Consider the following 25,528-nt stretch of genomic DNA (forward strand, 5'->3'; position numbering starts at 1 on the left):
TAAACCCTTGGGTTTGTTCCATTTATGTGTGACCAGGAATGTGCAGAGTGAGGTGTCTTAAAGGAAAAAGAAGCAAGGAAATACTCTGATTTGTCTGCTTGAGGATGTTGTGCAGGACCTAAGGAATATATTCTACTACTCAAAAGTCAACAGAGGACACAAAATTTGAGTCCTGTAGTGAAAGTTAGTGGCCAATACATTTTAAAATCAATTATAAACACTGCATGTAGCCATCCAACTGGTTTTGGGGGTTTTTGTTCCATATGCTTCCTAGCATGGACACAAGGCAATAGTGTGTTATTGTGACAGGCAACAATGCTCACATAGACCCTGCTCTTCTTTCTCCTCTTCCCCAGAAGACTCCATTCAGTGAGCCACCAATAAGTATGGATACAACAAAATAGGTCCTGGGGTTATTTAAACATATTTCTTTTCAAAAAATAAGGTTAAATATGTTGAATTATTCACTTTTAGTGCCATTTAGACTATATTCCTCCATGTTAGACAATCACAGGAAACCATCAGACATCAGAATGCGTAGGTGACCAGCCTGACCTCTGCTAAGTAAAACACAAACTGCAGATGAAGACAATCTTGAGTATTCCTTTATTTTGGGCATTGATTCCCATAATTCTGTTCAGATGATATGCACATGTTTATTTAAAAACTTACAGGTATTACAGATTTACGTTCCAAAATTCAGACCATGCCACATGACCACTCCCCCTTTCCTAGAGATGTGCAAAACCAGGATTTCTACACACGAAGGTTTGTGCGGTCGTGGTACTTCTGGTAGGGATCATCAGTGTACCAGTTCCTCCTTTTCCAGAAGGAAGTGGTCATTTTATCCAGGAGTTTACACTGTGTCCTCGTGCACAACACAAACTCCCTCAAACGCTTCTTCTGGGCAGCCGACTTCTTCCAGAGTTTCTTCTTGTAACCAGACTGTCAGGAGAAAACACACACACAAAAAACATCCACTTCTTAGCAGGTCACTGCAAATACACAAACAGCCACACTGCTCAGCAAACCTGGATAAATCCCCTCCTTTCAGGAAAATGGGAGTCTCTCTACAGAGCTTTTCTTCATTTTATACCAGCCACTGCCCTCCAAGGGAAGGAAAACAACTACATTTTACACTGACTATAAAGAACAGGCTCTCATTATCCAAAAAATCTCACCTTTCTCCTAACCCAGAGGCCATTGTGCAGCCGGAGGAACCTTTTGACCACAGATTTCACACTTTTCCTCTTTCCCTTCCGTAAGCTGCAATAGGTAAGGGTCCTTGCTGGCTGCTGGAGTAAACTTGGAAGTAGGGGTGTGACACTGAAAAAAACCAAACCAACCCCAAAACAGGGAGGAAAATAGAATGGAAATGAAACACCTTTTTCTAAAAGTAATCATTGCCTTTATCACACATAGAGAGATCAGAAGGGCTGTGCCTTGTTTGAAGGGTAATGAGGACTCCTCTAATATTACAGCACAGCACCTAATGAGTGTAGAACACCAACTTCAGGGCTAGACTTCTCAAAATTCAGCTCAAAGTTATTATTCCACACAGAGCACCTTTTTTCTTTAATCTACTAAAAGCAGTCAAACATTCAGAAGCCAATATTCAGCTGTTACTTGGATTCAGAAATTACTTTTAGAATATTTATCACAAAATAGTTTGAATCGGAAGGGACCTCATAAATCATATAGTCCAACACCCATCAGCAGCAAGAGAAACAGTAGTGATGACAAGACTAACTGTAAAATATGGCTGCAAAGAATATCCTAATTTACTTCCTGCTTCAAGCATTAATGGTGATGGAAGTGGGAGGCTTGGGGCTAACACAGACCCACTGCAGAGTGCAAAGTGCCCAAGTGTGACAGACTGAGATTTATATACTATACGTGTGTGTGTGTGTGTATGTATGTATTTTATATGTATATGGGTGTTGGGGTCAGTCTCTTCTCCCAAGAAACAAACAACAGGACAAGATAAAATGGCCCCAAGTTTAGCCAGGGCAGGTTTAGATTGACTCTAGGGAAAGGGTTGTCAGGCACTGGCCCAGGCTGCCCAGAGCAGTGATGGAGTCACCATCCCTGGAGGGGCGTAAAATCTGTGCAGATGTGGCACTTGGGGACACAGTTAAGTGGTGGCCTTGGAAGTGCTGGGTTAAGGGCCGGACTTGATTATCTTAGAGGTCTTTTCCAACCTAAATGTTCTATGAGTCTATGATATTCATGTATATACGGGGGAGTTTCAATATGTACACTACATACATATTATATATAATACTACAAATCATTATATAAAGTATGGACTATATAAAAATAATACAAAATTAATACACATGATGCTATATTAATGTATTATGGGTAATGTATATATGAGACATAAATTTATAGGACATGACATATTATATGACGTGCAACATAATAATGTAAAAATATATGTAAAAATATATTCTTAAATATATTTACTGATGTAATTTGGAAAATATTTTATTTTCAAATTACTTATATTTTATATAAAATATACCATATATATGAAGTACATAAGATACATAAATAAAATATATAATAATTACACATATATAAATATCGATATATATTGAAGCTCCTCCACATATACCTCAACCCCCTTTTAAGGGTTTTTGGCACGAGGGAGAAGCCGCGCAGCCGCACCTGCTGAGCACCGAGGGCGTCCCTGCCCGGGGCCGGTTCTCGCCGAGCAGCCGCGGGGTCCAGAGCGGGGCCGGGGCCGGTCCGTGCCCGAAACACCGAGCGGAGGGGCCGCAGAGCGGGAGCGCGCGGGGGGCCCAGCGCCGCAGGATCCCTGCGGGGACACGGGAGAGCCTCAGAACAAACGTCCCAGCCACACACCCCCAGCCCCGACACCGCCCCGACACCGCCCCGGTACCGACCCGCCAGGGCCCCGCGCGCCGCCGCCGCCGCCGCCGCCGCCGCCATGGCCACGCTGCGCCGGGCGGGGCCGCGCCGGGTCCCGCCCACGGGGGCTGCCCGCGGCACTTGCGGCCGCTCGGGCCCGGGGTCCCGCACCCGCCCGGAGCCCTCCTCGTCCGTCCCGCCCTCGGAACCGGGTCCCGCCCACGGGGGCTGCCCGCGGCACCTGCGGCCGCTCGGGCCCCGGGGTCCCGCACCCGCCCGGAGCCCGCCTCGTCCGTCCCGTCCTCGGAACCGGCCGGGTCCCGCTCCGTCCTCCCGCGCACCCGCCACCTTTGGGTTACAGGCACACACCGCCCTTCGCCCCAGGGACTTTAAAGCCTGTTACTAAAGTCTCGCAAAAAGTCACCAAGTGGATTTTACTCATTGTTTGTGAACATTACGGATGTATGCTATTTTTGTTCTCTTCCGAAATCTGGCCGGACTGGTTGAAGGATGAGATAAAAATGGCTTCTGAGAGCTCTGAGCGAGAGAAGGTGTGAAAGATTACACCTGTAAGTTGTTAATAAATGCTATAAAATGTGCTGTGTTAGCTTCACACTGGGGGTTGGAGCATCTCTCTCCTGAGGAAAGGCTGAGTGACCTGGGGCCGTTCAGCCTCGGGAAAAGACAACTGAGGGGGGACCTCATCAATGTCTGTCCCTGTCTGAAGGGAGGGCTCGGAGCAGGGACCGACCTCTGCTCGGTAGTGCCGGGCTATGGGATTAAGGGACTGGGCAAAAACTGGTGCCCAGGAAGTTTCACCTGAACATGAGGAAGAACCGAGCCCCGGTGGAGTGACCGAGCACTGAACAGACTGCCCACAGAGGGTGTGGACACTCCCTCACTGGAGATATTCCAGAACTGTCTGGTTGCAATCCTCTGCAGCCATGTGCTCTGGGATGACCCTGCTTGAGCAGGGAGCATGGACCAGACGAGCCGCTGTGGTCCCCTCCAACCTGGCCCATTCTGTGATTTTGGTTTTTATTTTATTCTATTCTGTGCCGGCCGACCCCGCCCGGCCGAACCCCGGGAGTGCGCGGGCCCCGCTCCGCGCACGCGCCCCCCGCGCGCCGGCACCACCCCGCCCCGCCGCCGCCGCGCGCCCCGTCCCCGCCCTCCCATTGGCCATGCGCGACCCGTCACACGCGGCCGCCCTCTGGCGGGGCGGGAGCGCCCGCGCAGGCGCAGTGCCCGCTGAGCGGGGGGGGGGGGCGGAGGCGGCGCCGGCAGGATCCGCGCACGGCGCCTTCCCGCGGGCCGCGCCGGCCGCCGCTCCGAGCCATGCTGCGGGTGTGCCGCCGAGCCGGGCTCGCCGCGGCCAAGCAGGTGAGCGTTCCCCGGGGGAGCCCCGCGACCCACCCCCGCTGTAACCAGCCCTGCGACCGGTGCGGCCGAACCCGGCCTGCGGGGAGGGGGGAGTCCCCGTGACCGCGGCTCAGCGCGCGCTGAATGACTCCGCACGCGCGGGCCGCCATTGGCTACGCAGCCTTTGACGGGCGGCCGCGACTGCCAACGGAGGCGGGGGGCGGGCGCTGGTTGGTGAGGTGTACTACCAGTCCCATCGTGCATCGCGGCAGAACAGCGCGGGACGGAGAGAGGCGCCGCCGCAAGGCGCTCCGGGACTCGTAGTCCTTAACGGGGTGGCGAGGGCGCCGCGCTGCTTGCTGGGGGCTGTAGTCCCGGCCGTCGTGGCCGCGCCGGGCCCGCTGCCCCGCTCCGCCGCGCCCGGCCCAGACCCCGGGGCAGCGCCGGGAGCCGCGGGCGCGGCCGGGGGGGTGGTGGCGGCTCGGTGGGGACGCGCACGCCCCGCCGGCTCGGCGCGGGTGGCGGGTGGACGGGTGGCGGGTGCGCTCCCCGGCGGGAAAGGACGTGACCTTGCCTTCCCCGGCGCGGCCTCCTGAGCAGCCCCGCCTGGACCCGGTGGGTCTGGCCGCCGACAGGGTCGGAAGCGGCGGGTCTCGGTGTGTAGCGTGGGGACACGAGTGATATCAGCGCTCATGTTCAAGGGGATCGTTCTGTCCGCACACTGGGACACGAGGAGGACACAGCGCGCGATGCCGGGGGCAGAAGTGCCCGTGGGACTCGTGCTGTGTGTCCTGGACCTTTGCCTCTCCTTATCAGCAGAGATAAGGATGATGATGTGCTGTGGAGCCTTTTTAAAGCAGTAGGCCAACTTTAGGACGCCACAGGGTTTTATAGGTGAGAGTGACTCCCCTGCCAAGGCCCCAGCTTGTATTTCAGCTGCCTTCTTAACTGATAAAATATAACCTGATTAGATCGCTTTTTTATCCTGCTCTCCACCCCAGTGTTCATTACCCTCTGTTCACACGGTTTAGCAAAGGAGAAGCTGTACATTCTCCCCTCTAAAGCTCCAGCCTTTCCCACTGCAGCAGCTGCATTTCCTCTGCTGCTCTGTAAGGCTGGAGAGTCCTTGGGTCACCTGATGCCCACTGAAAAAAGGCTCTGGGTTTGCCGGGCTGTGGAAAGTTTCATCTGGAAGTTGAGAAGATGGAAACCAGGCTTTGGCAGATATTTATCACTTGAGGCCATTTGCATGTGTTCGGCCTTTAGCAGAACGTGTCTGGAATGACTGTACAGCTCCGGAACAGGCAGGGTGGTGGTTTGCAGCTGGAAGTTGGTCATCGGGCTATAAATATTTAGTGGAAGAGTCACAGAGTGGTTTGGAATGGAAAGGACCTTAAGACTATCTCATTCCAAACCCCCTGCCATGGGCAGGGACACCTTACACTAGACCAGGTTGCTCCAAGCCCTGTCCAAGCTGGACTTGAACACTTCGAGGGACACCCACAGCTTTTCTGGGCAACCTGTGCCAGTGCCTCACCACCCTCACAGGGAAGAATTTATCCCTAAGAGCTGTGCAAACACAGAGATGCCACAACACTCTGTGAAGTTTGTTATCTCTACCAGAGAGCTTCTGGTGGAGACTGGAAAAACTTTATTAATTCATTCCTACTGTGAGCTCTGTGCGTGGAACATCACTAAACTTGTAGCAAGTAAATTGGAGTTGTGGCTTTGAGAGAAGGGGTTCTTCATCATTTCAATTTCAAAAATGTTTTCTGCTACATGTGCTACTTCTCTTGCTTGAAGTATTTTTTTAGTTTTCTTTAAAAAGAAACAAGGCTTTTAGTAAAAGTGTGTGATATTTGGCAGAAGTCTTGAGTGGTGGGAAATCAGAGTTCTGTGGTCAGATGTTCTTCTTGTATCGACCTTTGTCTTAATGAAGAAAAACTTCTCTAAAGTTTCTGGTTTGCTCTTTCTGTTTAAGTGCATGAATTCCACGTTGCAGAAATTCTGGATCAGGATGCTCGAGCCTGGTGCTCAAGAGAGGTTGAACAAGGACTGAAGGAACAGAGGATGGTGTGTCCTGTCCATGGTTATTTAAAGTTACACATGAAATATAAACCTGCAAGGCAGATTTTATTTGTTTAATGATGTTCTGCTGTGCTTCACCTCCCCTGAGCACTGTGCCAGGGCGAGCTCACATGGATATCCCTAAATGTCCTTAAATCACTGGGGCTCATAATATTAACCAGAGTGAAGGTGTGATGTGCCCTGCAAAGTGATTCTCATGGTGATTAAATAGTAGATAACGAATGTAAAATAATAAGTGTTTATGAAGTTGAGTGAAACCAATATTATGCAGAATTGCTGGAGGAGGAGAAAGAAACAGAAACAGCTGCCCTGCAGTGCCCTTACTGTGGGCATCCTTGCTGTGTCTGTGCTGCCTCATCCAAAGAATTTTCTGTCTTCTGCATGACAGAAATTGGTTTATTTCTGCCTTTCGCAGGGCACAGCAAAGCATGTCTGATGTATTTCTCCCAAATTCTTTGAGGCATTACTACACATAAATAACAGGGGTCTAAAAATTTACAAACTCCTGGAAATTACACAGAGGGGAGATTAGAAACTACCTGCAAGTTTCCAAATTATGGTGGTACAGCAAATATAAGCAATATTATTATGGTGGCCAAAAGAGCACAATGCTTCTTTAAAAATTGATCTTTAAAAGATCAGTGATTTTTGGAGGTATTAGTGTATTTGGATGTGAGGGAGGAAATTTGAACTTGGGTTTCTGTTCATAAAACATGGATACCTACAGATTTCCTGATTTGCTGTTCCACTGGCCAGCTATGAAAATTTATTGCAGTGTCTTGAAAGATGGAGTTGGTGAGGGCTTGTTTTGGGTTCAATTATTGCTCCCATTGCTGCATGTGTGAGGGTCCCAATGCCGTAGATGGAAGGCCTGTGTTTTGGTTCCTCTCATCTTGATGAAAAATAAATAGAAGTGAGGATTTGGCTAAATCTAGAACAGTCCAGCTTGGAAGAGATCTTGAAAGATCATGTGGTCCAAAGGGCATCTGGACTAAAATCAATAATCCCTCCAAAAAACCCTTCCTGCTGTATAAAGCATAAATGCTGAGCTAAGAGAAGCAGGTGTTCTCCTCTGCCTTGGTGACTCCAAGGGCAGGAGCTGATGTGTTTGCTGAAGGTGTAGAGCTAAATGGGTCTGGTGTTGTTTGCCATCACTAGGTGTGAGTAGGGGTTTTAGCCAGCAGGGACAAGGGTGAGCTGGCCCAGAAGGCAAGTCCAGCCCGAGCAAGGATGTGGGAGTGACAGTGGTGCAGGGTGGGATAACCTCCAGAAAGCCTGGCCAGGAGCTCAGAAGTGATGGCTTGTTTCCAGGGGTGCACCAGGCAAAATAGCCTAATCCTAAAGTGTTGGAAGGGACTGGAAATTCAGTCTGAACTGATGAATAGAAAATCAGGGGTTTTTCCCCTTCTCATTTTATTGAACTGAGCTGTATGCATAATGCTGGATTATTTTGCTCCTCCTGAGCTTCACAGTGTAATTGGGATATACTGAGAGTCAGGAGCATGTTCAAAAGTTGATAACAAAATTATTTGCAAGGCTTTTATTAGTGAAATTCCCCTTGAAAGGACCAGTGAAGCCTCAGTAAGTGCTCCTGGGGCAGTCAAGTCAGATAATCAAAAACAGTAGGGAATATATTTGTTACTTTGTTGCCCATTCTATCCATCACAATCCAGAAAACCAACCATGGAGCACAGTGAGGGCTCCTGAAGGTCTCAGGGGTAAGAGGAGCACACTTCCTCTTGCTGTACATGTGCTCCTGCTACTAATTAAAAGTGTTTTGGCTGCCTTTGTGGAAAGAATAAGAATGCAGTGTTCCTGCCTTTTCCTGTCTATGCTGTTGGGCAAGGATGGGACCTAAACCACAGAAATTGTACATGTTATTGCCATGTGCAAAAGGAAATAGAGAAACTTGTCTTCTGGGGTTATGTTGTAGTGAAGCATCTCCCAGTTTTTTTCTTTTTTAAAGAAAAAATTCCCAGTAAGGCAAAATACCTGAACTGTAGGAAAAGTTCTTTTTGTGCCTTGTGTTTCAATTTCTTATGAGTCCTATATTTCCCTGTTAGTAATTCCCACGTGGGGAAAAAAACATCTGAGGGCGACAGTGTGTTTTCTTCTGTAGGCTTAGAGTAGCTTAACCAGTCCTTCAGAGAAGATAAAAATCTTAGTACTGTGGATTTTGTTAAGTAGAATATAATAAAATATCATTCTTCATATACTAATTTAATTTATGTTATAATCTGATATCTGTCTGCAAAGTGTACATGTTATTAATTCTTTTAAGGAAGAAGTCTTGGTTTGGAAGCTCAGGGAGAATTGCTCGTATATCTTAAGAATTAAAAATAGTTTTAAGCATTTAAACAGCTGTTGTTGTGTTCTGCCCTGCTCACACTGAGCCGTTCTAGTGCGTGAGATTGAAGCACATCTGAACTAACCCAGACCAGAGGTAGGAAACATAAATCAGCAAAGTAAATGCAGAAATAAGCTGGGTAGAGGTTTGTTCCTTCTCATTTTTCAAAGTTCCTAATGACTGCTTAAAAAGGCCTGACCCTGGAAGCTGCACATGGGAAAGCTCTCCGTGTGTTTAGGGAAAAGAGTCCAGTGTTGCTGTCCTAGTGCCGCTCCCAGCTTTCCTATAGACACGTTCAAGACACGGCAATGGAGCAAACCAGCCCAGTCCTGCTGTTGAGGGGGGAGATGCTTCACTGTGCTCACTGCTGACCCCTGCCTCCTCCCCCTGCAGAACAGCCGGTGTGTGAGAGCCTCACTCCGTCCGTCACGGCTGTACCGCGGATATGCCACCCACTCCGGAGAGTCCGGGTACGTAGCGGGCTTTGGGGGGTGGAACTGGTTCTGCTGGTGCATTGACCAAGAGGGAATCTGCTCCTTGGTTTCACATGAGAGCAGACTCCTGGCAGTGGGGTTTTTGTGTGGAGTAACTCTTACTCTCATGGGTTTGTGTGTTCCTTGTTTGGTTCAGTCAGATGAAGAAAATGAAGATGATCAATATTTATCAGGGAGGTTGTGGGCTGCCATCATACCTTTGGGCTAGTCACTAACCAGTATTGTACTGGGGTGAAGGTGATTTAGAGCAGGTCCTGGGTTTGTTGGCAGCTCCTGGAACAGAGTGGTGGTCCCCAGCTGTAAGCCGAAGACTCACAAACTGTTCGATGTTTGCCATATAATTACATCCCTTTCACTCTTCTTTCCTCCTCAGTGTTTCTGTAGGCAAAGTCGTTGGTGCAGGTCTCCTGTTCGTGGGTGGAGGGATAGGTGGAACCATCCTGTATGCCAGCTATGACAGACAATTCCGGGAGAGTGTGGAGAAGGCCATTCCCTACTCTGACAAACTCTTTGAGATGGCACTTGGCCCTGCACCTTCCAGCACACCAATGCCAAAGAAACCAGTAAGTGTTTGCCATTCACCCCCACACATTCATTTTTCTGTTTTTTTAAAGAGAGTGTCTGCCCTTAGGTTTCAAATTCTGATTAATTTTGCTGTGTGCTAAGAATTAAGATTCCTTAAATTGAGAAGGTTTAAGAATTACTACTTTGTGCTGCATAAGTGATGCTTGTATGTTTCCCATTATCATCTTATGATTGTAGTCTGTGGGTTGTAAAACTTACTTTTATTTACAGTAAAATAATCTAATAGAATCCCACCTGAATAGCTGCTCTGCTTATACTCAGAAATAAACTGGAGAGAGAGAGAGAGGGAGAGGCAACTGACAGGCTGGAATTTAACTGCTTTACTAGAGGCTTAGTGTAGTTAGTGGTGTAGTAGGATTACAAAACTTATTCTAAATGAACTTATTTTAAAGAGGACTGAAAACATTCTTGAATGAGTAAAGATTTGAATGGTACAGAGCTAGGTATAAGCATCATCCTTGGAAACCTTAGTGGCACGATCCTGCAGAAGGGAAAATCTGATACTGCCTTTGGCACAACTCTGGAAATTGAACCTGGAAGTTTCTCTGCTCCTGCGTGTGAAAGGAAACACTTCCCAGTTATCAAGAATACTGAAAATCTGCTCTGGCCATGGTTTTTCTGAGCTTTCAGAAGCCTTTTGGCCTTCAGGAAACCCAAAATACTTTTTATTGGATTTTAAGAAAGCTGTTCTTAACGAGTAGGGGAATATCAGTCAACAAAATTCTCTCTCTTCTTGTTTTAGCTACACTTTGTGTGATCACCCAAGCTCCTGGTGCCTCCCAGGCACTAGGGAATTTTGCAAACCAGATTTATCAGCAGAGTTATCACCTTCCCAGTCATGGCTCTAACCCAGATGTTTTTATTTTTACCTTGTGACTTTCCAGAATGGATATTAAGGAATTAATATCATAAAAAGTTACAATACTCTGTGTGAGTAGTATCTGCCCCAACCACCTGCATCTGAAGGCTTTCAAAAGGAAATCAGTGAAGCCAAACTTAGGGTTTCTGCATTCAATGCAATCAGAAGTGTTCAGAATATTTGAGGCATTAAATTATCTGCTTTTTATGCATAAGTTAATAAATATTTGTTTATAGCGAAAACCACCACAACTCTACTTGCATTTTTGGAGAGGTGAAAATTGTAAAAATTCATTCTGTATTAAAAATCAAGTCAAGAAATTAGATGGCCTTGCTGCTATTTTCATGTGTACTTTGAAGCTCTGATTTATGGTACAGACACCTGGATATGGAAAAGTTCTTTTCCATTACACTGGAATTGGTGAAATCCAAGCTGTTTGAAAAACTGATGATATTTCTTATTTTTGACTTTTTAAGATCCATCAAGGTCCACTGAAGATCTCATCTGTAGCAGAAGTAATGAAAGAGTCTAAACAGCCTGCTCCCAAATCCCAGATAGGCAAACCAGAAGCTACTGGCCCTACAGAGGAAAAAGGAGGTAAATTTATAGAAAGTTACGTATAAAGAAGCAAATGACATAATAATCTCTTGTATCATATATGTTAGAGTAGATTAAAATTGTCCTTTGAATGGTTGAAGGTAAATGTTGTAATTTCTTAGAATTAATCTTTTTTTCTTTCCAAGTCATAACACTTGCCTAAAATGGCTTTAGCTTTTTTTTTTGCCCATTTTTTTAGGAAATCTGTTTACTTTGTAGGATATTTGGAATCTAAGATAAATAATGACTAACCTGCATAGTTTAGATATGAGACTCAGCAGAAAGAGAATTTCAGATGCTGGAGACTGAGGCTCTTGCAAGCACAAGACACTTAATTTTGGATAATTACTGGGCTACTGTAAAGCCAGATCAAATGGAACTCATTTAGAGAGGAGCAGTTGTCATGTCTTTTTATGTTTATTGCTAATGGCTCTGTGTATGTGTAACTAATATCTTGTTGCTGTTTATCCAGGAAATCATCTTCTTCTGGAAATAATAACATCCATATCCAATTAGTATGTTTCTACAGAGGAAAAAATTAAGTCTTATATCCCTGTTAGTACATTATAGCACTTACCGTGGAATGGTTTGGAAGGGAGCTTGAAAATCATCTAATTTCAACCTCCTGCTGGGGGCAAGGACACTTTCCACTAGACCCAAAAGGCCCATCCAACCTGGCCTGGAGCACTTCAAGGGATGGAGCAGCTGCAGCTTCTCTGGGCAACCTGGTCCAGTGCCTCACCACCCTCACAATAAAGAATTTCTTCCTAACATCTAATCTAACCCTGCCCTCTGCCAGTGTGAAGCCCTTCCCCCTTGTCCTGTCACTCCATGCCCTTGTCAAAAGACCATCTCCAGCTTTCATGTAACCCCTTGTAGGTACTGGAAGGTATTAGAAAGTCTCCCTGAAGCATTCTCTTCTCCAGGCTGACCATGCCCAGCTCTCCCAGCCTGACTCCATAGCAGAGGTGCTCCAGCCCTCTGAGCATCTTCATGGCCTCCTCTGGACTTGATCCAACAGGTCCATGTTCTTCTTATGTTGGGGGCCCAGAGGTGGATGCAGCACTGCAGGTGTGGCCTCACCAGAGCAGAGTAGAGGGGCAGAATCACCTCCCTTGACCTGCTGCCTGCGCTGCTGGGGATGCAGCCGGGACACAGGTGGTTTCTGGACTGCCTGTGCACGTGACTGGGTCATTTTGAGCTTCTCTTCTGCCAGCACCCCCAAGTCCTTCTCCTGGGAGCTGTTCTTGATCTGTTCTCCCCCCAGCCTGTGTTTGTGCTTGGGATTGCCCTGACCCAGGTGCAGGATGTTGCATTTGGTCTTGTTGAACTTCATGAGGCTCACACAGTCCCACCTCTTGAGCCTGTCCAGGTCCCTGTGAATGAACATCCCTTCCCTGCAGTGTGGGACTGCACAGCTCAGCTGGATGTCATCAGCAAACCTGCTGAGGGTGCATCAATCCCACTGCCCAGGTCACTGACAAAGATGTTAAACAGTCCTGTTCCCAAAACTGACCTTGAGGAGCACACTTATCACTGGTGTCTACTTGAACATTGAGCCACTGACTGCAACGCCTTGAGTGTGACTGTCCAGCCAGTGGTTTATCCATCTGCTCCATGTCTCCAGTTTTGAGACAAGGATGTCATGCAGGACAGTGGCAAATGCTTTCAAAAGTCCAGGGAGATGATGTCACTTGCTCTTCCCTTATTCAGCAGTGCTGGTCCTTCAGTGGAGGGTCTCATCTACTCTGTCATCCTGCTCAGGCAGCCTGTAGCAGACCCCCACTGTAATGTCACCTATCCCTGCCCTCCCTTTAATCCTGACCCATAAACTCTTGGTTGGCTCCTCATCCATCCCCAGGCAGAGCTCCATGTGGTCATTGATAGAGAGGGTGATCACACTCCTCATCTCCTGTGCCAGGCCTTCCTGAAGAGCCTTCATCCTTCCATTCCAACGTTCCAGTCACTGGAGCCATCCCACCATGTCTCTGTGAAGTGAGGTTTCCTTTTCCAAGGTCCCCTCTCCCAGCAGCTTTGGTTTGAGCCCCTCCTCACCAGCTCAGCAGGCCCCTGGCCGAAGATGCTCTGGCCTGTCCTCCTCTGGCAGATGGAGCCCGTCGCCCCAGCTGTACTAACTGGTGTGTTCTGCAACTGTGTTTAACAGCAGGCAAGGCTGCAGCACAGATCATCTCTGCAACAGGGGTAGCCGTGTCGGTGCCAGCTCCGGAGATACAGACTGAAGAAGGTGAAAAAAATCATTCAAAAGAACACCCAAGTCCTATAGTTTCACATGCATGCATTCTTGCTTCTGTGTTGGTATTTGTCAGTGTTTGAAGGTGTGAGTTTCTGTGCCTTTTGCAGAAAACTTCCATCATCTGTTAATAGATTTTTAACACGGTGAGAAGCGGAGATTGATGCTTGGGACAGGTATAGGTGTGAGCACAAGAGCAAAACTTGACTTTATGCTGAACTGAACTTGCACATTCTAGTTTGCCTCTGCTCTTGGTGGCTTTCTGATTGCTGTTCAGAAGAGCATCTCTGCCCAGGGCCAAGTGAAGAAACTGTGTTTATTGTTAAACTCAACAAGAGACACCAGCCTCTAGATGTTGGTCTCTTCCAGATGAGATTATATTATATTAATTCCTTTAGGTATCAACACATTTCTTAGAAAGCATGCCAGGGATAAGTACATGCTGCAGAGTAACATCAGCATTATTCAGAGTTGACCTGATGGGTTTTGTCGCAGCTTGAGGCTGAGAGCTCTGGGCTCTCACCTCAGTTCAGATTGCTGTTGGTCTTGAGAGCATTAGTTAAGTCAATTCTCACTCTTAAAGGCAATTTAAGTGGCCATAGGCAAAGGAATAGAGTTTAATAGTGATTCACCATAGCCTTCTCACTCATCCTTCATTGTTTTGGTTGGGCTCTGTAAGCATGCCAGAGGAGAACTGAAAATAGTCGAGAACAGAGATTCATTCACTTGAAATTTAAACTTGGCTCTATAAGTGTTTCTCACTTCTTGCTTTGCCTTTTACTTCTGAATCTTGTGTAATTTTGTAACTAGACAATTTAAAGTCTCCAAATGCATGTGAGGTGTCCATGCAGTTGTCTTTAAGTTATGAGAATGGCCTTTGCAATTATGGATATAAAGATTCTTCAGGTAGTTTCAGCATGGCTTTGAGCAGAAGTCAGATGTACAAAGTGATACCAACTATAAAATTCAGTTTTGTTAAAGTTACTTCCCTACAAATAACCTCTGCACACTAATTTGGACTCTTCACTTAAACAGTTTGATTCTTTTTTTACTTCTGAATAGGTAAAGAACAGGCAGGTTCCTACGCTATAAAAGAACGGCCACCAGAAGAAGTTGCAGCCCGGCTTGCCCAGCAAGACAAAGAGGAGCAAGAGAAGGTATCAGGTAAGTCCACACTGTCACTGTTCCTGTGTGTGCTGTTGTCCCTGTGCTGAGTTGGCAGAGGGAGTAGTGGTGAAGCTTCTTCCACCCACTCAGAAGTAACTGAGAATTGAAGAACAATGGAAACTTTGAGGTTGGAATGGACTTCGAGGTTCAAGGAAGATAGGAAAATTTACTTGTTTTCTCTTAAGAGCCATTAGAACAAGTGAACATGGGATATACCTGCAAACCCATGGGAAAGGTGTTCCACTGGGTAGTGTGTTGCTCTAAGTGCAGACTTGTACCTTAATACCCCTGCTCTAAATGAGGAGAGCATTTTGGTGACCTTGCTCTGTAGCCTGCTGTTTAGTTCCCAAACTGACCAGCTCTTTTAGGTCATGGAAAATAATATAAAGAGACACGGAGAATGTAACATGTCATTTTACTAGTTATAAAGTTCTTTATTGTTTAGTTGACTTAACTTCTTTTCCAGCCCTAGCAGCAACTCTGGAAGGAGCCCTAAACACAACTGCTCGTGTAACCCTTCAGGCTATCACTGCTCAGGAGTCAGCTGTGCAAGCAGTGAATGCCCATTCCCAAATACTGAAAGAGGCCATGGATGATTCTGAGGTAAACTGGACAACTGGGTACAATTTTTTCTTTTTCATTGTGTTCAGCAAAACTTTAATCTCAGTTAAAAATAAACTTGGAATCTTTTCTTGCAGTGCCTTTACATTTATCACAGTTTTAACTTACCTTTCCACTTGTGAAATGTGGCGTAGCCAAATAATAGTTTTGATTTTGAATTTAGTTGGGTTTTTTTTTTCCCCAACTCCTCTGTTTTCTTTCTGCAAGGAAAAAATTCAAGTTAAGACATTAGTAGATTTTTCACTGTATTTTAATTAATTTTATTTTAATTCCCAAGATTTTTTTTACCTAGTTAAGGTCACGCTGTCCGCCCCAATAATTCCACTGAACTTATTCCCTTTGCCAACATCCTTGTGCTGGATTGTTTGTTTCTTGTCAGGAAATAGGAAGGAGATGTACAAATGATAACATCTGTGGTCTTGGTGTGCTCATGCTGGAGTTGTGTGGAACTGCCACTGCCCATTCAGTTCTGGAGCAGAGATAAAATTCAGTTGTTAATCAAGTAGCAGGGACATGTGGGCAACCAAGCAAGTACTTGAGAGTTAATCTAGTAGTTAGTAAAATAACTGCCTCAAAAGATTGCTTTTAAGCTTAATTACTAATCTTAATTTAAAATTACCCACTTTAAAGTATTACGGTACTTTAAGTATTAAGTTTAAAAGCAATTTTAAAGTATTGGTAAAGTACTTCAGTACCTGAGGAGATTTCCCCACAGTATGTTGTGCACCATACAGTGATCCTCATGTAAGCTCTTCTGCATGGACAGAGGTCTGTGGCTCAGGAAAAAAAACGTTAAGAATCAAACAAAACTAAAACAAAATTGGGAGAGAGACATCACTTGTAAAGCTTCCAGCTGTGCTGTTGAAAGGCACAAGAATGGTGCTCAGTTTGAGGGAAATGTTCAGCGACACGTGAATCTCTGTAGGCTTTCACTCTATGGTAACTCTCTTGTTTAGTGATTGTAATGACTCTAATGAGGAATCTCTGCTTCCCAGGGCGCTGGGGAGAAGAAATCCTCCCAGTGGCGCACGTTGGAGGATGCGCTGAAGGACCGCAGGAAAGCAGTGGATGAAGCTGCTGACGCCCTTCTGAAAGCCAAGTGAGTTGCTTGATTTAAGTCTTGGAGTAATAAGTTACATTGCTCATGTCAGGGCTGGCAAACACTAGATGAGTTTCTGGAAAGTCTGGAGTTGCCTGTGTTCATATTGAATGATCTGTTTGTGCCAAATCAAAAAACAGTTTAATACTCATTAGCATGAGCATTTTAATTTGATGTGTGTAAACCGTGGATGCCTGTACACAAAGTCCTCCCTGTACCAGAGAGTCTGAAACAGTTCTGTTCTTGTAAGAGCTTGTTTATCTCCGTAGTACTTAGGTAGAGTGCTGATAAGTTCAAGTAAGATTAAAAAAAACCAAAATCCACTGTCACTTTAGTATTGTTGAATAATTTTGTTCATAATAAACCTATTGTAAGGACTTCAGCCTGGAGAAGAGAAGGCTCTGGGGAGACCTTCAAGCACCTTCCAGCACCTAAAGGGGCTACAAGAGAGCTGGAGAGGGACTTCTTACAAGGGCAGAACAAGGGGGAATGGCTTCAACTGACAGAGGGCAGGTTTCAATTGGATATTAGGAAGAAATTCTTTATTGTGAGGGTGGTGAGGCACTGGACCAGGTTGCCCAGAGAAGCTGTGGCTGCCCCATCTGTGGAAGTGTTCCAGGCCAGGTTGGATGGGGCTCTGAGTGACCCAGTCTAGTGGAAGGTATCCCTGCCCATGGCAGGGGGGTGGAACAAGATGGTCTTCAAAGTCCCTTCCAGCCCAAACCATTTGAGGATGTCTCCATGACTACACTCTGTGTATTGAGTCAGTAACATCACCAGCTGCTTTTAGTTGTAATGAAACATTAAACCTTGCAGCATCCTTTGGCAGTTCCCTGTGTCCACAGAATTGCTTTTAAGCAATTAGATTTTCACTAAGCACATGTCTAAGAAAAACTTGAATTCTGAATGGGAGCACTGCTCATGCCCAGGGCTCTGTATGAGCTGTGTTGATGTGCTGCGAGCGTGGTCTGCAGGCACTGGAGGAGCAGAAATAAAATGACAACAGTATCTCCAAGATGCCCTTGTAATGAGGGTAGAAACAAATCTGGAAAGCCTTTGGTACTTCTGAGGCTGAGAGGGTAGCATCATCCTTGAAGCTGCATGGTTGCTATCATATTATAAACTTCACTTATCTTCGATGTTGCGGTGCTGACTAAAATTAGTGGGAGGTGTAATCGAGGTTTCATTGTTAAAGCAAAGCTAATGCAAACCCCACATCCACCAGCTTTCATTCTCTATTGCTCTACTGGATATCTTTGCTTTTATTTATTTTCTTAATCAACTTATTTTAAAGCTTGTTCCTTATTCTAATGAGGTCATTGGAAACCTCCATTGATTTGAATGGATTTGGAAAAGGAACATTTTCTCACTTTTTCCTTGATTTCCAATTGTGCTAAAGGAAAGCAGTTCTTTCCTAATTACAAAAAACCATAATCTATCTTTACAGAGCACTATAAATTTTTTCCCATCCTCATTAATCTCCACCAGTCACCATGTCCAAAACACTTCTGCAAGCGTAAGCCATCTCTGTTAAAAATGTTTCCTTGCTGCTGTTATGTGCTGGAAATGTCTGCTGTCTAACTCTTAACCTAGTTTTACTAATACTAACTCCTTTCAGTGAACTTCCATCTTCCCTTCAGCTAAATCCTGAGTACTAATTGCAGTATAAATAATTCTTATTTTACGTGGAATAGCCACACTGACATCTTTAGGTTTCAGGCTGTGGGAAAAAAATAATCCTTAGTCAAAGCATCTTAGAGTTGGTAGATAGGAAGCAGCAGTAGAGTTACCCAGTAGTTCTTCCTGTGAATACCAACAGCAAAAAGTAAATTTTCTTTGAGGTGATAAGCCCTTTATGTGTTACATTTAGCAGCTGCTTCTCTTTTCAGAGAGGAGTTAGAGAAGATGAAGGGCGTAATCGAGAATGCCAAGAAGTCTCAGCTGGCAGGAGCCAAACCTCACATTGTCACTGCAGAAGAAAATCTCCATCATATGATTGTGGACTTGGACAATGTGGTGAAAAAGGTAAAGCTTCCTCAGGCTGATTATAATTGTCTCTAGAGTAGGGACTCCTTGGCAGCTTGTGCAGACCCCCCCCATTCCCAAATCCCTTGCAGGGGGTGAAATATTTCACAGAGTCACAGAATATGTTGAATTGGAAGGGACACATCAGGATCATTGAGTCCAACTCCTGGTCCTGTACAGGACACCCCAAGAATCCCACGCTGTGCCTGAGAGCATTGTCCAAACACTTCTTGAGCTCAGACAGGCTTGGTGCTGTGACCACTTCCAGTGCATTGTAAAGTGTAAATCCATCCTTTTGTAGCTGTACTCAGTCTTTGAGCTGGTGATATTGCCAGTAATCACACATGGCAAGATCTTCATGAGAACTTGAACGTGGTCTTGAAAGAGTCTCCAGGTGGCTTGATGGTGCCAGTCCTTTCTGTTGGCAACTTGTAATTCTTCCCACTTGATTCCAAGGTGAATTTACCACAAGGTTAGGGAGGAGTTCAATGTTCATTGGTAATGACTTGGTGGGTAAATCACTTTGCAGTTCAGAAGACTGGGAAGGAATTGTAAAGGTGAAATTTATCTCCCTTTGCAGGACAGCTGGTAATTCATCAAGTGTGTTTGGAGTGAATTTAGCCCGATTGTGGGAACATCAGAACTCTCTGAGGAAGGCAGCGATCGCAGGCATCGCTTACTAGGCCTGTATGATGGCTGTGAGCAGAGAAAAGGAGCTGGAGATGGTTTAAGATAGAAACTGAATTCAAGATACTCTTGGTCCTGTCCAGGCTACGGACTGGCTGTGTAGTTACAGTGGGCATGTGAGGCAAAATGGATTAGTGATAGTTCCAGCACATAATTATTGTGTACAATAGGTTTAATATCACAGGGTGGGTTTTTGTTCTCTCCCAAGTGATTTTCCTATGATTGGGCTGGGGGGGGTGATATGTGCCGGTATCCCAGGGCTTGGCTTTAAATTATATGTGCCTTCAATTTCAATCCTTGCCTTGAAAAACAAATTAATCTCATTGTTGTTTGTTCCAGGTTCAGGCAGCACAGTCTGAGGCCAAGATCGTGGCTCAGTACCATGAGCTGGTGGCTAGAGCCAGAGAGGAGTTCCAGCGGGAGCTCGACAGCATCACCCCCGATGTCAAGCCTGGCTGGAAGGGGATGAGTAAGTCTCCCACTGCGGGGTTACCTCATGCTTGGTGCACTGTGGTTTGTAGTGCTTGGCCACTCAATGTCCAGCATTCCAATTTTCAAATTTTCACAGTATTTGGTTGGTCTGAAGTGAAAATTATTTCACAACTAAATTAAATAATCTAAAGCAGGTGTTATGAAGAGGATTAGTTCTACCTGTGCTGTATGGGAATTGTCACAAAATGTAGCTCTTCTGTGATAAATATCATATGGTTGTATGAACATCTCTCCCCTCCCTGGTGTTTCAGGAAGGGAGCCAGGTCGTTCCAGATTTCGATCAGATCTGTGTTAATAAGTGATCAGATGCTTGGTTGACTCTGTGATGAGAGGTATTATAAAACACCATTGTTACAGGGTGATAAAGAACTCCCTGAGTTTTTCTACATCATCTCTGAAACTGAGAGATTTCTTTGCTCATACCCTGCCTGTTCCAGTACATTTTATTTCTGAATTAAACTAACAGAGTAATGCAGCTTTAACAACTCAGTGCTGCACAAAAGCAGTGAACAGTCAGCTCACCCACAGTAGTGCTCCCTGCACACTCCTTGCCACAGGTTCCCTCGCTCACCTTAACTGCTTTCATTTTAAAGACAAACAGAGCTGCAGAAGGTAGGATGTGTTCACCATTACTGTGGATGAGCTCCTGCCAGAACCCATGTGTGGTGTGCTCATGGAGCAATTACTGCCTGTGGTAGTTCAAAAAAATTAATTGCCTAAAAAAACCCAGCTTTCCCAGATACTTCCACTCGGGGTTTAACATAATGTACTATGTGATCTCAGACTTCTCTAGCTGATGTGTTCAGAGGCAGCTGTCAAGGCTTTATGTCCGAGTTACAGATTTTTTTTATAGAAGTGATAACTGCCATTGGAAAAAAAAAAAAAAGTGGTGTTAGTATTGCCTTAATATTTTCTTGAAGAATACAATGCAGAATTACAACAAACTTTCTTAATGCTACTTTATGCTTTAGAAATGTGGACCTTAGTGCACAAAATCATTTTCCTGGCTAAACGAATACACCAGACCTTTGGAATGGTCAGTTTTCATTTAAAAAAGAGCAAAGCACACACTCGGTATATGTGGGGAAAACATATGAAATTAACAAATTGTTTGTGGACTTTGCTTTTGGGGTGTTAATAGTTTTGAAGAAAAATCACTCATTTAGGCTCCCTGCAGATAGAGCTGCCTTTCCTTGCACAGGATAAAAGGAGAACATCTTGGGTTTTGTGATCACTGCCCTTCTGTGGGAGGAAAGGGAAGCTCCTGGCAGCTTCCATGTGCCCCATTTCTTACTGGTGTGACCTACTGAAGCACATGGGACAGATTTGTTGGGGTCCCTGACTCTCACTGCCACTGCGGAATTTGTTTCTTGGCCAACTGCTTCTGTGTGTAAGAACCTAGAAAAGTCAGATTAAAATTTCCAGTGTCCTGTTGCACTTTTCTACTTCAGACTTCTGTTCCTTGCTTTGGCTGAACTTAAATGTCCATCTCTGGGTTTCCAAGGGTGGTTTTAGTGGTTGGGTGTCTTGGGCTACATCTTGCCTGTAATACAGAGACTTTTATACTCCACATACTGTTCTTCCTGAATTCCTAAGGACTTGGTCTCACGTTTAATTCACTGTAGATAAGCTCTTAGATTTCTATTTTACTTTTGCATGTCTGCCTTCCTGTAGTGAATGTGCATTAACTTTTCCAACCTGTCTGCTTTCTGTTGCAGAGATAGCTGACTTAGGTGAGTTACTGTCACTTGTTCTGGTCCCGTGAAAGTAATCTCTTCTCTTTGTCCTTTGTCCTTTGTTTGTGTGGGGCATGACTCTAAGTTACAGGTAGTATCAACAATGGGGTGAAATGTAGCATTCCTAGAACATTTTAGTTGTGTGAGGTGTGCCTTGGGATCATTTCCAGTCATTTTGCACACCTAGCTTAAACCACAAACTGATCTGTTTCTAACACTGTTACATGCAACAGCTGAGCTTGGTGCTGCTGGTCAGTTTTCCCACTGGACACGAGCATCACTGCTCCAAGTCCTCCTGTGCCAGTCTTTTTCCAGCACTCAACAGCAAGGTGACTGAAGGACTATGCAATCTTGCTTGCTTTAGACCCTGCAGGAATGCTTTCCCAAGTAGTCCCAGTTTTCCATGCAGCTGCTTTAGCTGGCAGGCAGAGCAAAATGAGATGCAGCGTTCTATAGAGCCCTTCTCAGGTCACCAGTGCTGCAGGGGTAGCTTGGGTCCTCCTCCTCTCCCAGGTACTATGTGGTTGTGAATTGTGCTGCCCTCTGAGTAGGCAAACCTGAACGGTACAATCTGGGGTAAGGAATCTGATTAGGAGCAGTTGATCTGGAGGAGTGTTGAAGAGAAAATGTACTTCTGGCTGTCGCTTACAATAACATTCCCTGCTGCTCTGTGTGCTGGCACAAGGGAAATACTTGGTGGTGTAAAAACCAAGAAGTGACAGAGCTGTTGACAGTGTCTGAGTGTGACATGGATATGGAAGTGTGAACTGTAGCTGCGAATAATTTGGAAGAAACTAAGATAATTTCTCTCCTGGAATGAAAATACAGTTCAGAAAGTGGTCTCGGGTGGGCATTAGCACAGGTCAAGGGCTTGAAGTGCTCGGAAGCTTTCCCTAGAACAAGCTCAGTGGTCAACAACCCCTGGGAGCCCCAGAGCGCTCGAGTGGGAGGCAGGTGAGCAGTGCAGCAGTTTCTGTTTTCCATTCCCTCGCTCATGCCCTGTGTTGCCTTTAGCTGGGCAGTTGTCCACAGACGACCTGAACTCCCTGATCGCGCACGCCCACCGGCGCATCGACCAGCTGAACAGGGAGCTGGCGGAGCAGCGCGTCAGGGAGCAGCAGCACATCGAGTCCGCCCTGGAGAAGCAGAAACTTGAAGACAAAAAAGCATTTGAGGCAGCCGTGGCCAAAGCACTGGAGCGTCACAAAAGTGAGATTGAACTAGAACAGGATAAGAAGGTAAAGTGGCCTAAAGCACCTGGTTAAATCTTTGGTTCAAAAAGGAGGTAGAAGAGTTAATGGAAATGCCCAGAGGGACAACTGGGATGTTCTGAGTAGTGGGAGACTTCATGTGGGTGACCCCCAGGTTAAACATGAAAGTGAGATGTTGAGTAAGGAAACTCCTGCAAAGTTAGAATGGTAAAATTCATATAGGGAATGACTTTGTAAAGCTGCTTGTCTCCTGTTGGAGATAGGATTACTGGGTCAAAATAAATCCTAAATGATTTGGGTTGGAAGGGACCTTCAAGATCACCGTCTTCCAACCTCCTGCCATGGGCAGGGATACCTTCTACTAGACCAAGTTGCTCATGCCCCATCCAGCATGATGTCGAGAAGGGACTGGAGCAGCCATAGCTTCTCTGGGCAGTCTGTGCCAGTGCCTCACCATCCTCACAGAGAAGAATTTCGGTGTTGGATCTGACCTTGTGTGGCCATTATAGGGCTATGTAGGGAGAAGGTAAAGTCTCTTTGGTTTGGAAGCTGGTTTATAAACACCTGAGTTTGTGATTTGACGTGTTACTGTATTTTTTAGATACTGTTTTGATAGCTGCACTAAGTGCCTACTGAGTAACCAGCAGTTACTGACATGGTGGACCACAAATCTATTCCTTAACATCTTTAGGGAAAGGCTCAGCTATAAAGCTGGACCTCAGCAGGTCTTTAAGATGAAAGCCAGGCTCTGTCAGTGCCACTGCTCTAAGGTGTGCCCTCAGTAATCACTGATGTGATACTGTGACAGTGTGTGTGACAAGCAGCTGAGCAGCAGTGGTGCAGTAACGCCCTTCGTGTGTGTGCAGGTGGAAGAGGTGCGAGAGGTGATGGAGAATGAAATGCGCACCCAGCTCCGGCGCCAGGCTGCTGCCCACACCGACCACCTCAGAGACGTCCTGAAGATCCAGGAGCAGGATTTGAAGGTGGAATTTGAGCAGGTAAGGACGAAATGTCCCCAGGGGAATTAAAGGGATATTTAAGCCCTTGTAAAGCACGTTTCGTGCAACAAGTCTTGAACCATGTTCCAGGGGATTGAAATGGGGGCTGGGGAGGGAAGCAAGCTTACTTTGAGGTGATACAGAGTGCCTCAATGTGTAGGTTTTAGTCACACTGGTCTGAAAAGCTTTTGCTATAGGTGACAAATTTTTAACACAAGTGCAGTAACTGTTAAATTCACCCCAATAAGGTTTCTTACTGGTACATTGTATTTACGGTATGTATTGGCCCTAGCAAGGACAAGAGATTTATAGAAATGTGTCTTAAAAATAAGGTAAATGTAATTAACCAGCTATTCCCGATCTGATAGACGCATTGCACTCTGTTCCAGAACCTGTCGGAGAAGCTCAGTGAACAGGAGATGCAGTTCAGACGCCTTACTCAGGAACAGCTCGACAACTTCACCTTGGATATAAACACTGCCTACGCCAGGCTCAAGGGAATTGAGCAAGCAGTTGAGAGTGAGCACTGAATTCCTCTTTCGTTAAGGACTAAAATTGTGATCCCCAAAGGCCCTTTACCCAAACCTGGGTGTTTAAACCCAGGCTTAGGCACACTGCTCACAGGCCTGGGTTTACCACACTGCTGAGCACCCAGCAACTCACAGACGAGTGAGTGCAAGGTGGTTCTTCCAGAAGTTGTCTTGTTCTTGCTCTGAATTGTGGGACAGACTTGCCTTAGAGCATGTGTTGAGCAGGCACCTGCTTTGGAAAGCAGAGGGTGGAGAGGGATGGCTGTTGCTGCTTGTGCTCAAAGCCACGTGTGCCCCAACTGAGAGTCCCTTCTTGGCTTCCCTTGCAGGTCACGCAGTAGCAGAAGAGGAGGCCAGGAAGGCCCATCAGCTGTGGCTTTCCGTGGAAGCGCTCAAATACTGCATGAGATCAGGCACAGGGGACAGTCCCATGGAGCCCCTGGGGAGCGCGGTGAAGGCCATCAAAGCCAGCTGCTCCGACAACGCCTTCACGGAAGCCTTAACAGCAGCTCTCCCGCAGGAGTCCCTGACGCGGGGCGTGTACAGCGAGGAGGCCCTCAGAGCTCGGTTCTACACAGTCCAAAAACTGGCTAAACGAGTGGCCATGATCGACGAGACGAGGAACAGCCTGTACCAATACTTCCTGTCCTACCTGCAGTCGCTGCTGCTGTTCCACCCTCAGCAGCTGAAGCCGCCGGCTGAGCTCAGCCCCGATGACCTCGACACGTTTAAGTTACTGTCTTACGCTTCCTACTGCATCGAACATGGAGATCTGGAGCTGGCGGCCAAGTTTGTCAACCAGTTACGAGGAGAGTCGAGGAGGGTGGCACAGGACTGGCTCACGGAAGCACGGATGACCCTAGAAACCAAACAGATTGTGGATATCTTGACAGCGTACGCCAGTGCTGTGGGGTTGGGGACAACTCAAGTGCAGTGAGTTAGGATTGGAGCTTTGGAGGCAGTTCAGCTGTTCTGTGCCAGAGAGAAAGCCCATGATCTCCTGAGGGTTCAAACAGCTGTTGGCAGGGGCTGGAAGCGTTAAAGCACGGGTACCGTCTTGTTTCCTTGCACTGTATTTAATTTCACCACCTGTTGTATTTTTATTGGTTTTGAGTTGTCATGACAACCAACTTCAGGAAGCTTCCCTACAATTTGTGTAAAAATTAATGTTTCCCCCTCTTACCAAGTGGGCTTGTGATCCAACCAAAATAATGTCTGTAACCTGCCATTAATCATTTGCCACTTCGTCAGCTGAATAAAACAAGACTTCAACCACTGGCTCCTGCTGTTTAAGTGTCCTGTTTAAACATCAACTACAGCTTGGCAGTACAAGCTCAGTCTTTCTCCAGGACCTGAAGAGCTAAAACTCGGATTTACTTCTTTCAAAGAGCAAGAAAGCAAGAGTTCACTGATGTGATTCATTAATTTGTACAGCATTAAAAATACCAAAGACATCTTTGAGTAACAGGATATGTACACAAACTGGTGTCAGACCACATCCC

At 46.0% G+C, this 25,528-nt stretch overlaps 2 protein-coding genes across 5 annotated transcripts; one reads left to right on the top strand and one right to left on the bottom strand.

Annotated features, from left to right (window-relative positions):
* Positions 1 to 583: 583 nt before the first annotated feature.
* Positions 584 to 4,217, bottom strand: MRPL35 (mitochondrial ribosomal protein L35). The gene is made up of 5 exons (XM_048303887.1): positions 4,080 to 4,217; positions 2,913 to 3,225; positions 2,674 to 2,824; positions 1,182 to 1,326; positions 584 to 945 (listed from the first exon to the last, which is right to left on the bottom strand). Exons 1-5 carry the CDS (start codon positions 4,215 to 4,217, stop codon positions 757 to 759), a joined length of 936 nt encoding a protein of 311 aa, XP_048159844.1. The 3' UTR covers positions 584 to 756.
* On the top strand, positions 4,151 to 25,306 carry IMMT (inner membrane mitochondrial protein). Of its 4 annotated transcripts, XM_048304709.1 has the most exons (15): positions 4,151 to 4,260; positions 9,068 to 9,144; positions 9,542 to 9,731; positions 11,089 to 11,209; positions 13,374 to 13,454; positions 14,523 to 14,624; positions 15,094 to 15,230; positions 16,244 to 16,347; positions 18,237 to 18,372; positions 19,399 to 19,528; positions 21,270 to 21,284; positions 22,302 to 22,525; positions 23,365 to 23,496; positions 23,886 to 24,015; positions 24,356 to 25,306. In XM_048304709.1, the coding sequence occupies exons 1-15, from the start codon at positions 4,216 to 4,218 to the stop codon at positions 24,961 to 24,963; spliced, it is 2,232 nt and encodes a 743-aa protein (XP_048160666.1). In that variant the 5' UTR covers positions 4,151 to 4,215; the 3' UTR covers positions 24,964 to 25,306. The 4 variants fall into 4 exon arrangements, with proteins under 4 accessions (XP_048160666.1, XP_048160667.1, XP_048160668.1 ...); XM_048304710.1 differs by lacking the exon at positions 21,270 to 21,284; XM_048304711.1 differs by lacking the exon at positions 13,374 to 13,454.
* Positions 25,307 to 25,528: the final 222 nt, after the last annotated feature.

Source organism: Corvus hawaiiensis, chromosome 5 (assembly GCF_020740725.1).
Source record: "Corvus hawaiiensis isolate bCorHaw1 chromosome 5, bCorHaw1.pri.cur, whole genome shotgun sequence".
Classification (NCBI taxonomy): domain Eukaryota; kingdom Metazoa; phylum Chordata; class Aves; order Passeriformes; family Corvidae; genus Corvus; species Corvus hawaiiensis.